The sequence below is a fragment of the Carex rostrata genome, chromosome 32, assembly GCF_964058835.1.
Source record: "Carex rostrata chromosome 32, lpCarRost1.2, whole genome shotgun sequence".
NCBI lineage: Eukaryota > Viridiplantae > Streptophyta > Magnoliopsida > Poales > Cyperaceae > Carex > Carex rostrata.
The window spans coordinates 305,459-321,936 of NC_135949.1; the positions used below are offsets into that span (position 1 = coordinate 305,459).

The 16,478-nt window shown below is 37.0% G+C and overlaps 1 protein-coding gene across 1 annotated transcript; it reads left to right on the forward strand.

The window, feature by feature from the left end:
• The first annotated feature begins 7,449 nt into the window (after nt 1-7,449).
• Nucleotides 7,450-11,518, forward strand: LOC144547718 (Ankyrin repeat family protein). The gene is made up of 2 exons (XM_078296418.1): nt 7,450-9,271; nt 10,909-11,518. The coding sequence occupies exons 1-2, from the start codon at nt 7,760-7,762 to the stop codon at nt 11,302-11,304; spliced, it is 1,908 nt and encodes a 635-aa protein (XP_078152544.1). The 5' UTR covers nt 7,450-7,759; the 3' UTR covers nt 11,305-11,518.
• Nucleotides 11,519-16,478: the final 4,960 nt, after the last annotated feature.

The window sequence follows — 16,478 nt, forward strand, 5'->3', positions numbered from 1 at the left end:
TGTTTTTACATCATTTAGGAATGTTATTTGTCATTTTGAATGAGATTATTTATAAAATCTAAAAATATGAAAAAATGCATTGCTAGATTTAATTCTAAAAATATGAAAAAGTGCATTGCTAGATTTATGAAAACAGGCAAATTGCCTGTTTGCGAAGAGCTCACGTGCAAGTATTGTATAATCACGGCGTTTTAAATACAGCGCATAGTTAAAGAAAACTAAAATTAATATTTTTTGAATAAATTATTTGATAAGCCATCATCATGACTGGGCTCAATTGGTGGGGACCACAAGCCAACTTTCTTTTGCTTTTGTAATCTTCTTTTCTTTTCTTTTTTAAAAAAATAAATTGATATTTTGCACCAAGACCCAAACAATTTAGATGGCTTTTATGGGAATTAATTACGAATCAATAGAGAAACTATTTCATAGCGCACATAATTTATTATTATATCCCGTTATTTTTCTAAAAATAATTTAAAAAATATACTATTTTTCAAAATAAAGCATATGAATAAATAACTAACGGCTTTAAAATTATTATAACACACTACATTGACATATTGTTTTTGTTCACTACGACCGATGTATAATTTTAACGCATTTATAGTTAGTGCGGATCTAAGATTTCTGTAAGAGTGGGAGAGGAATCAAGTTCAAATTCATTAGCTAATCGAGTTCAAATAGCTTAATAGGTTCAAATTCATTAACTAATCGAGTTATAAATAAATAGCACTAAAAATAATTTCTTACATAATAGAAAATATTAAAAATAGTACATTATTTTAATAGCGTATTTTCTTGTTTATATAATTAGCATAAATTTCAAGTCGGCTATTAATCGACTAAAAATATCAAGCATGTCCCTTTATTTTTCTAAGAGAAAGTCCTAAAAAAAATACTGTCTTCAAAAGAAAGCATATATAAATGAATAACCACGGCTTTAAAATTATTATAACGCACTACATAAAAATATTGTTTTCGTTCACCATTATACAAGACCCATGTACATTATTAACGCATCCGTAGTCAGTGGCAGATTCAGAACTTTTGTCAGGCTAGGACAATCTGACAGGAATCGAGTTCAAATTCATTAACTAATCAAGTTCAAATAACTTAAAGGGTTCAAATTTATTAACTAATCAGGTATTAAACTAAAATAATAAAAATAGTTTCTTACATAATAAAAATTATAAAAATAACATAAATTTTACATATTAAAAATAAATTCGACAAGGGAGGTATAAAGAATGGTTCAGATAATTAGAGAAAAAGATAGATTTGTAAAGTTGATTTTATTCATTTCTCTGATGCAATTGTTACAATGCTTTAAGGTTGTTTAAATATAAGGATCTGATAATTGTACCTCAAACAAAGTACCTGTGCGTGTCCCTCAACCTTCTAGAATATCGGCGACAAAAATATTAGGTTTTACTTCATACAACGCAATAACAATACCAATCTTTCTTTATTGTATAGAATTTCGCTGCATGAAGAGAAAAACGCTCTGTTAAACAAATTTAACAAAAGTACCGCCAAATGTGGTGAAACAATCGTATAATTTAAACATATAAAGGAAAGCGTTTAATCTACTGCGTTCAAGTGTTTAACTTTCATTGTAAATGAGTTAAATTTTCATTTTTAAAAACAAAAACGAATCCCAGAATTCATCCCCGAGCAAAAATTTACAGATCTAAACTGAACCAATCCCCAAGCGCATCCACGAACACGAAATTTACACCTCTAAATTTGTACTAATCCCCGAGAGCATCCCCCAACACAAATTTTCTTCATTTGTCAAGAATGTGCCAGGAACAGTACATGTGAACAAGTAAAGCATGTAAACCAATATGTACTGGCAAGAAAACAACATAAACAAAGCATTGAAAATTTGTGCATATAAATCTGTATTTACAAACATATTTTAAAGCATATAAATCTATGTGTAAAGCAAGTAAACCAATATATACTGGCAAGAAAACAACATAAACAAAGCAATGAAAATTTGTGCATATAAACCTGTGTTTACAAACATTGAAAAATTTGTTACAAACATATAAATCTGTGTTTACAAACACATTTTAAAGCATATAAACCTGTGTTTACAAAAATTAAAAAATATGTGTTACAAACATATAAACATGTGTTTACAAACACATTTTAAAGCTTATTCTTCAAACACATTTTAAAGCATATAAACCTATGTTTACAAACATTGAAAAATCTTCATTTAATGGATTACTTGTTCAAAATGGAGACTGTATTTTTAGTTATTAAATATCAAAAGCTGTTAATTTGCATAATTAAAATTAGAACCAATCCCCCATCACGTCCTCGAGCTAACTGGGTTTAAATTGTACTTTAAAGTACTTTAAAGTACGTTCAAGTAAGTAGTTAATTAATGATTACATGACTGTTAATAAGTTGGGGGACTAGCTCGGGGATTAGTGATTACAACTCCTCCTAACAGATTGTCCACGAAATTAAAGTGTAAGACAAAACCGTGCAAAGCTAACATTTAAAGCAATCAATGTAAAATAGCAATGCGTTAAAACATCGAATTGTTAATTAATGGCAAATTAACAAATTTTTGTTATTAGCGGACGGTTAAACCCAGTTAAACCAGTTCGGGGATGAGCTTGGGTTTGATGGCTCGGGGTACCAGAACATTTCTCTAAATATAAATCTAAAACCCTATAATTTACATTCTATTGAGAGCAGCAATTGCGTGACTCTCTCAGACAGAGGGAATATTTTCTGAAGAATAAGTTGTAATTAATTTGATGAGCTGTCCATTGTCCTTATGTGCTGAGCCACTGGAGCTATCCATTGTTTCCTTAACAGCCCCCCACAAGCTGATGGGGTAGAAGACACCATTAGCTTGTTGTGAAGAAAAAGAAATCGAGTAGTAGTTAGAGCTTTGTTCATGACATCTCCAATTTGGTCTCGAGAACATAAAAAGCTAATGCAAAGCTGTTGATAAGCGACACGCTCTCGTACAAAATGGAAATCTTTACTTCACAAATCTTTACTTCACCTTTATATTAATTATATCTTTTATAATTAATTATCAACATCTCATTATGTTTACGATTTCTCGTATTAGGTGATAATGTCATAGAAGAAAAACATATCCTTAGTTCTTCTCAAGAATTTAAGAATATTCATTTTAGCATTATAGTGCTCCATGCCTGGAATTAGCATGATATCTACTCGTCACACTCAAAGCGTACGAGACATCAGGGCGGGTGCACAACATGGCATACATGATAGAGCTAATAGTCAAAGCGTATGGTACTCTACTCATAGTGCTTTGCTCATCAGTTGTCGAAGGACACTGAGTCTTGCTAAGCTGTGTACCATGATTCATTGGCAGGAATCCCCTTTTGGAATCCTGCATGCTGAACTGATTCAGCACTTTGTCAATGTACGTGCTTAGACTCAATCCTATGAGTCTCTTCGATCTATCTCAGTAGATCTTTATGCCTAGTATATAGACAGTCTCGCCCAAGTCCTTCATTGAGAAAACTTTCTTTAATGAAAACTTGACTAATTGCAATAAAAGAATATCATTTCCTATTAAGAGTATGTCATTTACATATAAGATTAGAAAGGCGATGGCACTCCCACTAGTTTTTCTATACACACATGGTTCATCTTCGCATCTAACAAAGTCAAGCTTTTTGACTTCTTCATCAAATCGAAGATTCCAACTCTGTGATGCTTGCTTCAATCCATAAACTGATTTAAGAAGCTTGCACACCTTCCCAGCATTATTTGGATATTCAAAACCCATAGGCTGTGTCATGTACACATCCTTTTCTAAATTTCTATTTAAGAAGACGGGTTTGACATTAATTTGCCATATTTCATAACCATGAAATGCGGCAATTGCTAGGAGTATCCTGATTGACTTAAACATAGCTACGGGTGAAAAAGTTTCATCATAATCAACTCCTAGAATTTGTTTGAAACCTTTCGCTACAAGCAGTGCTTTGTATACAGCCATATTACCATCCATGTATGTTTTTTTTTAAATCCCACTTGTTAGCTATGGGTTTCACCCCATCAAGTGGTACAACTAGGTTCCAGACCGTGTTGTCATACATGGTCTGTATTTCGGATCTCATGGCCTCCAGCAATTTATCAGAGTCAAGCCTATCCATTGCTTCCACATAGGTCAGAGGATCTTCGGTATCGAAAACTGAGACCTCGTGTAGTCCCATGTACCTCTCAAGCGCATGTACTGCCCTTGTTGACCTACATAGCACTTGTTCTTCGGGCTGTTGAATTTTATCCACAACAGCGTGCAGGTTTAGTTCTACTTCAACTTCCAGATGCTCATCAACTGAAGCATCGAGTGGTGGGTTGCTCTGATCTAGTTCAGATGTTATATTGTGTGATGTATCTTGAATTTCTTCAAGTATTACATTACTCCCACTACTTCCTTTTGTGAGAAACTCATTCTCCAAAAATATACCATGACGAGCAACAACTATTTTTTTCTCGGACTAGTGATAGAAGTAATATTCTTTTGTTTCCTTAGGATATCCTTCGAAAAAACACTTGTCAAATTTGGGTCCAAGTTTGTCAGACATCGAGCATTTGACAAATACTTTGCAACCCCATACTTTAAGATAAAACATATTTGGGGATTTTCCAAACCATAACCCATACGGAGTCTTTTCTACTGACTTGGATGGAACCATATTTATCGTTAGTGTGGCAGTATCTAGCGCGTGTCCCCAAAATAATTTTGGAAGAGTGGCGTTACTCATCATGGAACGAACCATGTCCAGCAGAGTTTGATTTCTTCTCTCAGAAATACCGTTCCATTGCGGTGTCCCCGGAGGCGTGAATTGTGAGATTATCCCACATTCCTTTAAGTATGTTTTAAACTCAAAACTCAAATACTTTCTTGCTACGTTTGTGAATAGCTTGTGGTGTTTGTAACTCCTTTACTAATTTAGATAAATTGATAATTTGAAAATTGTTTTTTATTGAAGTTAGGTTCCTGGATATTTTTGTTGACTTAATGTGAAAATGATAAGGGCAATTAGTGGACTTGTACAAGGTTGTCAGAGTAGAGACACCACCATTTTGGGTTTGGAGAAGTTTTTCATGAGTGAGAAGAAGAGCTTGAAGATCAAGAAGAGTAAGGTTTTCGCGGGTGGTGGTTGAGATGACAAAGCATTGAACTCCGTTCCAAGACCACTTAAAATATGAAGCACCATGTCGTCATCAGGAACATGGTGCCCATTAAAGGACAATTCGTCTGCAATTGCCCTCATTTTGTGAAGATATTCGGTGCAGTTTGAGCTTCCTTTCATGGTGGTTTGAAGGTTTTGCCTGAGTTCAACAAGCCGTGCACGAGAGATGGCCGAGAAGGTTTGCACAACACTACTTGAGACATGAGGGTATTGGATAGGGAGGATTGAAGCCATCCCAGCAACATTTGGTCCTGCTTGCGCTAATGGTGAAACTCTAGATTGTCAACCTCTTAACCATCAGCAATAATCTTCTGAGGCGGAGGGGAATCAGTGAGAAATCTGTGTAAATCGTACCCATAAAGAAGAGGCTCGATTTGGAATTTCCAAGCAAGGTAGTTTGTTCTATTTAATTTGGTAAAAATGAAAATAGTGAGGATAATGATAGATTTAGAAGAAGGATTTGGGAAGCAGTAAGGGTCATAGAGGAATTGGGATTTAGGGGATTAATTGTCTCCATAGCTCTGATACCATACAAAGAATGGTTAAGATAATTAGAGAAGAAGATAAATTTGTGAAGTTGATTTTATTCATTTCTCTGATACAAATGTTACAATACTTTAAGGCTGTTTAAATAGAAATCTAAAACTCTATAATTTACATTTACATTCTATTCGGAGCAGCAATTGTGTGACTCTCTTGGACAGAGGAAATATTTTTTGAAGAATAAGTTGTAACTAATTTGATGAGCTGTCTATTGTTCTTATATGCTGAGCCACTGGAGTTGTACATTGTTTCCTCAACATGAGGCAAAATTAATCGTGTATCACATTGATCCATTTTTTTTTATGGTCGGCGGGAAATCGATCCAATTTTATTGATGTTAATTGATAATCTTTTGTGATGAATGAAATATTTCCAAAACTATTTTTCCTCATTGTCTCTTCACAAAAAAAAAAAAATCGAACACAGACCGTTTGTATTGATTGATCAATTTAAATTATGTTTGATTTAAAGTTGTGAATTTGTCATGTAAAGATTTAAATTTCTGGATTGAAAGAAATTTAATGCTAACCGAATTAGAGAGGAACCGAACTTGTTTATTTTATGTTTAATTTCTGCTATTTTTAATAAAATTATATATTTTTTATTAATAAATTATCTGTTTAATTAAAATAATAAATATAACCCGCTTTAAATATATTTCCTGAATATCATTCTTTTTATGAAATTTTTAGTTGTAAATTTACCATTCCACTGTTAGAGAAAGTTTTGGTGAACAAATCCTTGACCAATAACTGTATTTTTTAACACTTACGAGGGTGCATAGAATTATTCGTCGTATAAAATTGGACCATCGGATCGAGAAGAATTGCATTGCATTGCAGCGACTTAAACCTAATTTTGAGTTGTATATGAGCTAACACACTTATTATAATCATTCAATTAAACAACATTTGTTTGAATTCTTCGTATTTGATTGAGACTCTCCATTCTCCAAAGGTTTCAGCTAAAAGGAATTTGTTTTCTAATTTTAAATAGAAGATCAATTAATTAAATTGAGCTAAAAGGAATTTTGTTTCCCTTCCAGGGAGGCCCTTCCTTAATTTCAAACGAGCAGTTCCTCTCCAATTCAGCTTGTATGATTTGACCTTTAGAAACATCTGTAGTCGTACATTTTGAATCGGACGATTCTAGTGGGTATCCGAAATGAGGTACAAACTCGTTGATTTACTTTAACGGTCAGATGGGACCACAGATTGGTTAATAATGAAACCAGGCAGAGCAGTAACTAGGTAAAGTAAAGACAAGAAGGTTTCAACTTTCAAGAGCAGCCCGTAGATTGGTTAATAACACAGATCTAAGTTTAGTTCGCAGTTCAGAGTGGGGTTGATCATATGGGCACTGTATCAAATCTAGTCCGACCGCCAACTATAACCGTCCAATTAGAATAAAGATTAGTATGCAATCGATCTGCGCGAATGTTGAAGTTGACATCACAATTATTGATTCTGATCTACCGTCTTAAGTGGGCAACGGAACGAATTTGGTCCGACAGTCGTTGGACTGCACCCCATTTCCATCCAATTGGCAAAAGGAAGATGATTAATTACAAGTAAACCTTGTTTCCCCATTGGATTCTCAATCTGTAGCGACAAGAGCATGGCAATATTGTAATTATCTAAAAGAACGAGTCTATTCAATCTTTCTCAAGACTCTTGACAGTAAGCAGCACGGAGCACTCCAGCTTAGCTTTCTTTGCTTTGCTTTGCTTTGCTTTGCTAGAGAAGAGAGAGAAGATAACAAAAGACGAAGAGAGAGAGAGGGGTCTGACTTGACAGTTTCTCCTCCTCTTCTCTTTTCGAATTTCTCGCTCATCGACTCCATGGCGCCGCCGCTCTTCGTTCGATCCACCTAATTACCTCGTAAGGTCTCTCTCTAGATCCAATCTATCCATTCGATTCCCCTTTTCAGATCTTTCAATTCCAATTCAACATCTTTAGAGGGAGACAAATTGATTTCGACCTCAGATCCAAACCATTGGATCATAGATGGATGACTTTTCCAAGTATACACACAGCCCGGCGCACCTGGCTGTGGCGCGCCGGGACCATGCCGCTCTTCGTCGAATTGTAGCAGCTCTCCCTCGCCTCCCTAAGGCTGGTGAGGTTACGACCGAGGCGGAATCCATTGCCGGTGAGACGACAGCTGATGCCGTCTCAGCAGTGATTGACCGGCGTGACGTCCCCAATCGGGAAACCCCTCTCCACCTGGCTGTGCGCATGCGGGACCCCGTGGCAGCAGACATTCTTATGTCAGCTGGTGCTGACTGGTCTTTGCAAAATGCTGACGGCTGGTCTGCATTGCAAGAGGCCGTCTGTGCAAGGGAAGATGCCGTCGCATCTGTAATTGCGCGGCACTACCAGCCCCTCGCCTGGGCCAAGTGGTGCCGGCGTTTGCCTAGAATTCTCGCCTCAATTGCACGAATTCGAGATTTCTACATGGAAATTTCCTTCCATTTTGAGAGCTCGGTGATTCCATTTGTTAGTCGGATCGCACCGTCAGATACTTACCGGATCTGGAAGCGTGGTTCATCATTGCGGGCGGATATGACCCTTGCAGGGTTCGATGGGTTCCGAATCCAACGGTCTGATCAGACATTTCTGTTCTTGGGAGATGGTGCCACCACACCGAGTGGTAAGCAGTTGCCACCTGGGTCTTTGATTGTTCTGTCACACAAGGAGAAGGAGATAACAGATGCATTGGAGGGTGCTGGTGCACAGCCGACAGAGGCTGAGGTGGCACATGAGGTTGCGCTAATGTCCAAGACAAACATGTACCGACCCGGAATTGATGTAACTCAGGCAGAGCTGGCGCCACATCTGAACTGGAGGAGAATGGAGAGGACTGAAATGGTGGGTAACTGGAAGGCAAAAGTGCATGAAATGCTTCATGTGTTGGTCACAGTCAAATCCAGGCGGGTCCCAGGTGCCATGACTGACGAAGAGCTCTTCAACATGGAAAACGAGGAGAGACTTGGCCATGCGAATGGTGGTGCGCATCTTGATGCAGAGCTAGACGATGTGTTAACCCCAGAAGAAAGGAAACAGCTTGACTCAGCTCTTAAAATGGGAAACCAAGAGGGAGAATTTGCTGAACTTGAGAATGGAGTAGAAAATAACAATACAGAGAGTTCCAGTGGAAATAGTAAAGATAAGAAGGGTTGGTTTGGTTGGCATAGTGGAGGGAAAAAAACCCCGGGGAAGCACGGGAGCAATAGTGGAAATACAAAAGAGGATTCACCGGAGAAGGAGAAGGAGAAGGAGAAGGAGAAGGCGAAAGAGAAGAGTAGTAGTGGGAAGAAGAAAAAGGGTGGGGTCACACCATCAGAGAGTGAGTACAAGAAAGGGGTGCGACCGGTGCTGTGGCTGACACCAGATTTTCCTCTAAAAACTGAGGAATTGTTACCTCTACTTGATGTGCTGGCTAATAAGGTCAAAGCTGTCAGAAGGCTGAGGGAGTTGTTAACTACTAAGCTGCCCACTGGGACATTTCCAGTCAAGGTAAAACCTAGTTCTCATCTTACATGTATCTGTGCCAGTATAAGTGGGTTTGCATACTTTACTTTTCCTGTTTTCCAGGTTTAGTAATTAACTAATTACGCATCAAAGAAAGAACCAAGGTTTGGAAAAAAAATGGTTATAGAAACAAAGTCAATCTGTACTGTCTGAAATTCATTCTGATTCATACCCGGTAGCAGTTGGTGCAAATGGTGGATATGGGGTGAAGCCAGGATAGCCATATATCTGAAACTGCTTATGATCTGTGGAATAATGAGCAATTCTTTGGTACCACCTCTAATTTTAGAATTATGATGGGTGCTAAATTGGAAAATAAAATTTTCCAGCCTATATGGCTTTGTCTTCTTTAAGCCAGCGACAGAACAGACTATTTTTACAATTCTTCAATGGTAGAATGACTAGCAGCAGTTAGTGTCTTTTTTTTTAGATAGTTAGCATTAACCATACAAAATTCTGGAGAACATATTGGTCACCTGAGACCCTTGAAGTCTATTGTGGAGTTATTATATATGCAAATTCTTAAATCCTGTTTATAAAAAACGTGAAATTAATGAAGAATATGCAAATTGTCACATGGCTTTGTGACATCTCTGATAGTGCTTGTGCAAAAATCATCCTACACGCATGCATAGGTTAAGGTCATTGCTCTGAGATAGAATAATAACACTGAAGTCAGAAACCTTTTTTAATCATTCAGTGAAATTTGGAATTATCGCAGTCTTTGCAATTTCTTGGCAAGTTTCTCGTCATATTCACACTTGCCGAATTTTCATTTAGAGTTGTAGTTGCATTAGGGTAGGTCTGTCCTCAGCATGTTGCCTTTGACCTTATTGGATTTTTTTCCTTGACCTTCTTGGCATCATATCTTGTCGTTCCCCGACTTTATGATTTATTTTGTCTTTTCTCTGTCTCCATCTTTTCTTTGTTCTTATGCCATACATGAGGTTTTGCAGGAGTATGCATGGGACTTCTGCTTTTCATTATTTGAGTTTGTTACTCATTGTTCTATTGGTGCTTGTCATTCCCAACCCTGAATTTCACTAAACTTGCAATGATTATCAGCTAGCAATTCAAAATGTGTAATGTGTAATGACTGGGTTCTCTTAACCAAATTCTAATTACCTCCAGGCCACAGTTTATTGGCCAATATGCAAAAATTTGATTATCAAAAGATAAACGTCTTCTCATTCTTTTCTCTCTATTTGAATGTTCTCAAGTAGTAAATTAAGGTCCTAAAACCAACTCAGGCATTGTTCAATTGGTTCTTGTCATTCAAAATTCCCAAAGAAATGAGTTTTGTTTGCATTTATCAGAATTTTTTTGGTCTTATAGGAACTGCCAAATTTTGAGTGGTATCTAATAGGGCTTGACTGAGATGATCTGTATTGTTAAATTTTGAGGAAACTGCATTGATTTTAAGCTAGCAATTCTAATTTTGTTAACGAGTGGGTGCTTTTAACAAAATTCAAAGTAACTCTGAGCCAGCAGGTTATGGCCCAATATGTCAAGAGATCTTCTTCTTCTCATTGTTTTTTATCTTGATTTGAATGTCAACTCTGAATATTCTCATTTGACTTGTAGTGGCATTCCCTAATGACTTTTTGCAATGAAATTTTCAGATAGCAATTCCAATAGTACCAACTATTCGAGTTCTTATTACCTTCACCAAGTTTGAGGAACTTCAAACATCTACTGACGAGTTTGCAACCCCACCTTCCAGTCCTACCCAATTCCAAGACAGCAGCAAGTCAACGAAGGAACAGGATGGATCCAGTTCGTGGTACTCCTGGGTAAAAGGAAGCCGAGGTGGTAGCTCCAGTGATAGTGATGATAGAGGGTTAAGAGATGAACCCGACCCGTTTATCATCCCTTCAGATTATACCTGGGTAGATGCTAATGAGAAGAAACGGCGTTTGAAAGCAAAGAGAAGAAGTAAAAGGGGCAGCAGTGGTAAAAAGCAGCCGTCATCTTCTAGAAATTCAGAAGGCCGGCAATTGATGGACGGTTTTGAGTAGGGAGGGGGGGGGGGATTATTTTCTGTTGTAATATTTTCATTTACACGTGATTTTAGGGGTTTGGGGCCTAGTTGGTGTTGTATTTGAGTATGGTTCGAGTTGATTTGTGTTCCCATTTGGGGATCTTCACATGGCTTGATTACAGTACGTGGTGTTTGTAATATCTGGTTTTTTAAATTCTTTCTTCAATTTTTTTTTTCACCCTGACTATGGATGCTCAAATCTGCAAATTGACCCTATTAGTTCTTGGTTCGGTTACACTGACACTGACACTGACCGGCAGCTGGTTTCATTTTCTGGTGTTACTACTTACCAGTCTAACAGTGTATCAGCGTTGGTTGTTCTTACTGTGTTACCTTATTGGTAGCTTCTCTTTCTCTGCAAAACAGTCGCAACTATAACATCTATTTTGTTAACGGATTAAATGGGTACTTTTATTTTTTAATTAAGGGTAGATGAATAATTTATAAATTTAAAATGTGTTTTATGAGAAGACAATAAAATGAATAAGTTTGTGAGTTTTTTGAAATTTAGAAGGGTAAATGACTAAATGTGATATTATGAAATTTTTAGAGAAAAATATGTAATTTTGAAGTTTTTAAGGGGGCCCTTTTTATTATGCTAATTGGTTGCTGCTATTGGTTCACTTGTAGCAGCCTGTGCTGTTTTCGTGGTGATATAGATATAGAATTGGGTTTGTGCTTGTCACGCCCCAGCGGCCGGGCCGGGCACGCGACGCGACAGAACGACATCCTCGCATCCATCCGCCGTCCTGTCAACCTACGTCGCAACAGAAATAAACAGAAGCAATATGGGATCAGCTACAAAGTCGAGTAACCAGTTATTTAACGACGCAGCTTCTTTATAATTGGCTTAATAATAGTAATCAACCATTTCAATAGGATTGGATTAATCCACACAATTAAAAATCAGATTACGCATGCATATTTAACTGATAATATCAGTTGGGTCTAGGTTTTCAGTAAAATCAGTTCCATTCTAGTTGAAATCCCTGAAACAGGTGATTCCCAGTATTTCCAGTCCATTAAAAACAATTTCAGTATCTAGACCCCATATTCCAGTTAAATATGCTATCATAATCCGATTACCCAATTCAATAACAAATAAACCATGCAAATCGAAAGCACAGATTATAGAGAAGTCTGGTTACCTGATAGCGATCAATTCAGAAATCCAATTCAAGTTGCAACAACTATTCAGAATCAACGCGACGTAGACAGAATTCCAATCGAACAGAACAATCAAATCTTAATCAATATCAAGTAATTCTTCCACTTTCTCTAAATTTCTTTCATATTTTCTCTTTCTCTCTCTTTTTTTTTCCAATTTTATTTGGTTATGTTTTCTTCTTCTTTTTTCACTTTAATCCGAAAGAAAATTACTTTATATAGAGGTTTTAACGGTGGTCAAAGGGATGAAGTTTATGCATGAGAGACACGTGGGAGAATGCCACGTTGGATCATATATATATATATATATATATATATTTTTAAAGTTCAACATTTTTATACAAAGTAACCTTCTAATCCTGAAAATTGCAAATAAGTCCATAGTCATTTTAAAAATAATATAAAAATTTATCGGGTGTTACAAATTTGTCACTCAAAACATTGTTTAGATAAAGAAATAGAATTTTCAAAAGAAAGTTTTGCATGTTTCCCAAGCTTACAAGCATTACAAGTATAATAATCTAATTTATCAACACATTTAGGATTCAAATCATCGTTCTCAAGAAACTTAGACAAAACAATATTGTTAGGATGCCCTAATCGTCTATGCCAAAGTTCAAAATCAGTAATGCTTGTAGGAAAAGCAGACTTTTTGTTTTGAACTACTCCACTTGAAATATTAGAACTAAAGGGATATAAAGATGATCCTTGACTATTGCACCGAAAAAGCTCTCTCTTCGTTCTCTTGTCCTTCAAAGAAAAACCATTAGAATCGAATTCAAATGAATAATTGTTATCATCACAGAATTGACGAACATAAATCAAATTTTTTTTTATAGAAGGAACAACAAGGACATTTTTCAAATCAAAGGAGTGAGCTCTAACACTAAGAGATGTGTTCCCAGATTTTGTAATTGGAATCATTGCACCATTTCCAACCAAAATTTTTTCATTACCTAAATAAGGTCTAGTTGAGTGTAAAGTACCTGATGTTGAAGTCATATGATTTGAAGCTCCAGTGTCGGGATACCAAATTTCATCTTCAGGAACATTGAGGCTCATGGCAGCAAAGGAATGAGGAAGACCATTAGGAACAAAGGAGTGATTAAAGCGTTGTCGGCACTCAAGAGCTGAGTGGTTGTATTTTTCACATATTTGACATAGCATATCAAGGTGTGAGAGTTGGTTAGGGTAATTAGCATTTAATTTGTGGCTTGTATTTTGATGTGTATATGGGGATTGTGAAAATTTAGAGAAGTTTGGGTTTGGGATATTTTGATATGGCTGTTGAGAGTACATAAACACAGGTCCACGACTAGAACTAGAGTTTCTTCCAACTCTACCTCTTCCACCTCTGCCTCTACCTCCACTTTGATTTCCTCTGTTTCCACCTCTTCTTCTATTGGCATAAAAAACACTGGTGTGTTTCTGATCTGGGATGAATATCAACCCTGATATCACCATATTTGATTTATTGTTTTGACCAATTCCCATACCAAAATCAGTATTTTAAACCATCAAATAGCGTCTATTACATTGAATATCTATAGAATGTGGTACTGCTGCGCTTTCATTCTTATTTTGCAGGAAATTGGTGAAATCAAGGAAAATTCTGAAGTTCAGAGATTTTGATGCGACCCGCATCATGATCTACGCGAGTCGCATCCAGTCCTCCAAGTCGCACTGACAACCTCTCCAGGTCGCACCAGCAGGTCGCAGTGCCATCTCATGCGAAGCGCATCAGTCATGTTCCAACGCGGGTCGCAACGCTGGTGATGCGACTCGCATCAAGAGTTCGTAGAGCAGACAGCGGAAGCCCATTGAAGCCCAATAAAGCCCAGATTTTGAAATATTTGTTTGGGGAAAGCTATAAATAGACCACCACTACCACTGGAGAGGGAGTTCAGAAATTCAAGATTTAAAAGTCTCAAGACCTTTGGAGTGTCGTTCAAGAAAGAGAAGGAGCTGAGGAGTGAAGATTCTTCTTAGATCCAATTCCTCCTTCGGTTTTATCATGATTTCTTCTCTTTCATCTTTCTTTATGATGCTTGAGTAGATCTATCTTGTTTCTAGGGTTGATGTAATCTAAAACCTTGTTTGTGATGCATTGAATTTGAATTTGAGTTGTTCTTGTGTTCATTTGAGTGAGTACTATTCTTCCATTGCTTGATTGAGGTTGTTTGATTGAATCTTGTTGTCTATTGTTGAATGTTTCTTGCATCTCTTCTAATATTTTGACCTTGATATTTCTTGCAATTTGATCAAGTACTTGAGGTAGATCTTAGATCTGAAAAGATAGATCAATTGAACCGAGAGGTGAGATTTCCATCTATTGAGAGATAGTGGATACCTTTAGCAAACCGAACAAATGACTTAGATTGAACACTAGTAAACGAAAGTTTGAGGTTGTAGATCTAAGAAGGTGAAATTGCAATTCCTTACTAGTTTCATTAAGCCAATAAACGAAAGTTGAGGTTCAGGAAACTTTAGGTACGGTCAATAGATCCTTGCACAAGTAAATAATTCAGAAACGAGTTCAATGCTGCATTCACTCGAGGACCACGCGGGTCGCATGAAGGTCCAGAGAGGCAAGGTTGAGGATGAAATCTGAAACCCTGGAAACTTCATTTTAAATCAATTTGAACCAACATTTATTTTTCTGTTATCTTCTGTTGTTGAATTTAGGAACTTGAAACGAATTCAAACCAAACTTGTCACTTCTAGTACTTAGCCACGATAAGTAGTGATCTAGAATAAAATTGTACCGTCCCTGAGGATCGATACCTGATTATACTCTTGAACGAAAGTTGTGCACTTGCAACCTAATTCAAAAGCTAGATCACGGTTTAAAAGGGTATAGCTCGTTGTACCTGAAACTTTGTGTATAGCATACTTTTGTGCGAACAAACCCCAAAACTCTCTATATCCACTTCTTGTTGTAAAAGAGGTCTCAGTTCTTGAAATGTAGGTAGAGTGCGTTGAGCTCGAATAGCAGTCACAAAACCTTTGTATTGCTCGGGTAACCCATGTAAAGCGGTCAACACCAAATCCTAATCACTTTCGGGTTCTCCTATAGATTTTAATGCATCTGCTATTCCTTTGATTTTCTGGAAAAATTCACCCATTGACATACTTCCTTTCTTTAAAGCTCTAAGTTCTGTCTTTAGTGCATAAACCTGAGAAGTAGTATTTTCAAGGAAGTGTCTTTCTAATGTTAACCATATTTCCCTTGCTGTTGTGTTCTCTGGAGTAACTACAAGTTGCAACATGTCCAGAGATAGAGTGGCATTAATCCAGGACTGAACAATCATGTCCTTTTGTATCTATTTATCAAATTCGGGGTTGACAATTTGCTGATCTTTTTCTAAAATTGTAATAAATGGCCTAATACTAGATCCATCTACATGACCTTGCATATTATGGCTACGCAATACGGTTAAAAATACCTGTTTCCAAATCAGGTAGTTGGTTTCATTTAGCTCCATGGGGACCAAGCTCTAGATATTAACCGTTGGTAGCACCATACTTGTGCATACACCTGATAACACACTAGAGACAGATGGAGTGGTCGATAAAGTGGTTGATAGAGCAGTCGCCGAATCAGTCGATGGTGCTGCCGACATATCTTGATTCTCAACAAAGAAAAGGTATTATGGTGAAGATTTGCACTTTAGAGAAGAAATTGGCAGAAATTGGCCTCAAATTTGTGCAAGCTACTGTGATGCAAACAATAGAGGCTCAATTTTTCTACAAATTGGCGACACCTAGGCACAGATAATCGGTGGCCGTACAAAAGTTGTTCTTCAATGCGACTTTTGTCAAGAATCGCAACGAGTGAGGAGAGTGCGGAGTAGTACTTCTAAGGCTGACACGGTTAGGAGAGAGAAGCCCAGCTTGCTTTGATCCTTGACGTAGTAGGCAGTGTTAATCAGGAATTGGGATTCAATTAGAGAAGAAGGAATAAGAGATTTAGGGGAACCTAGA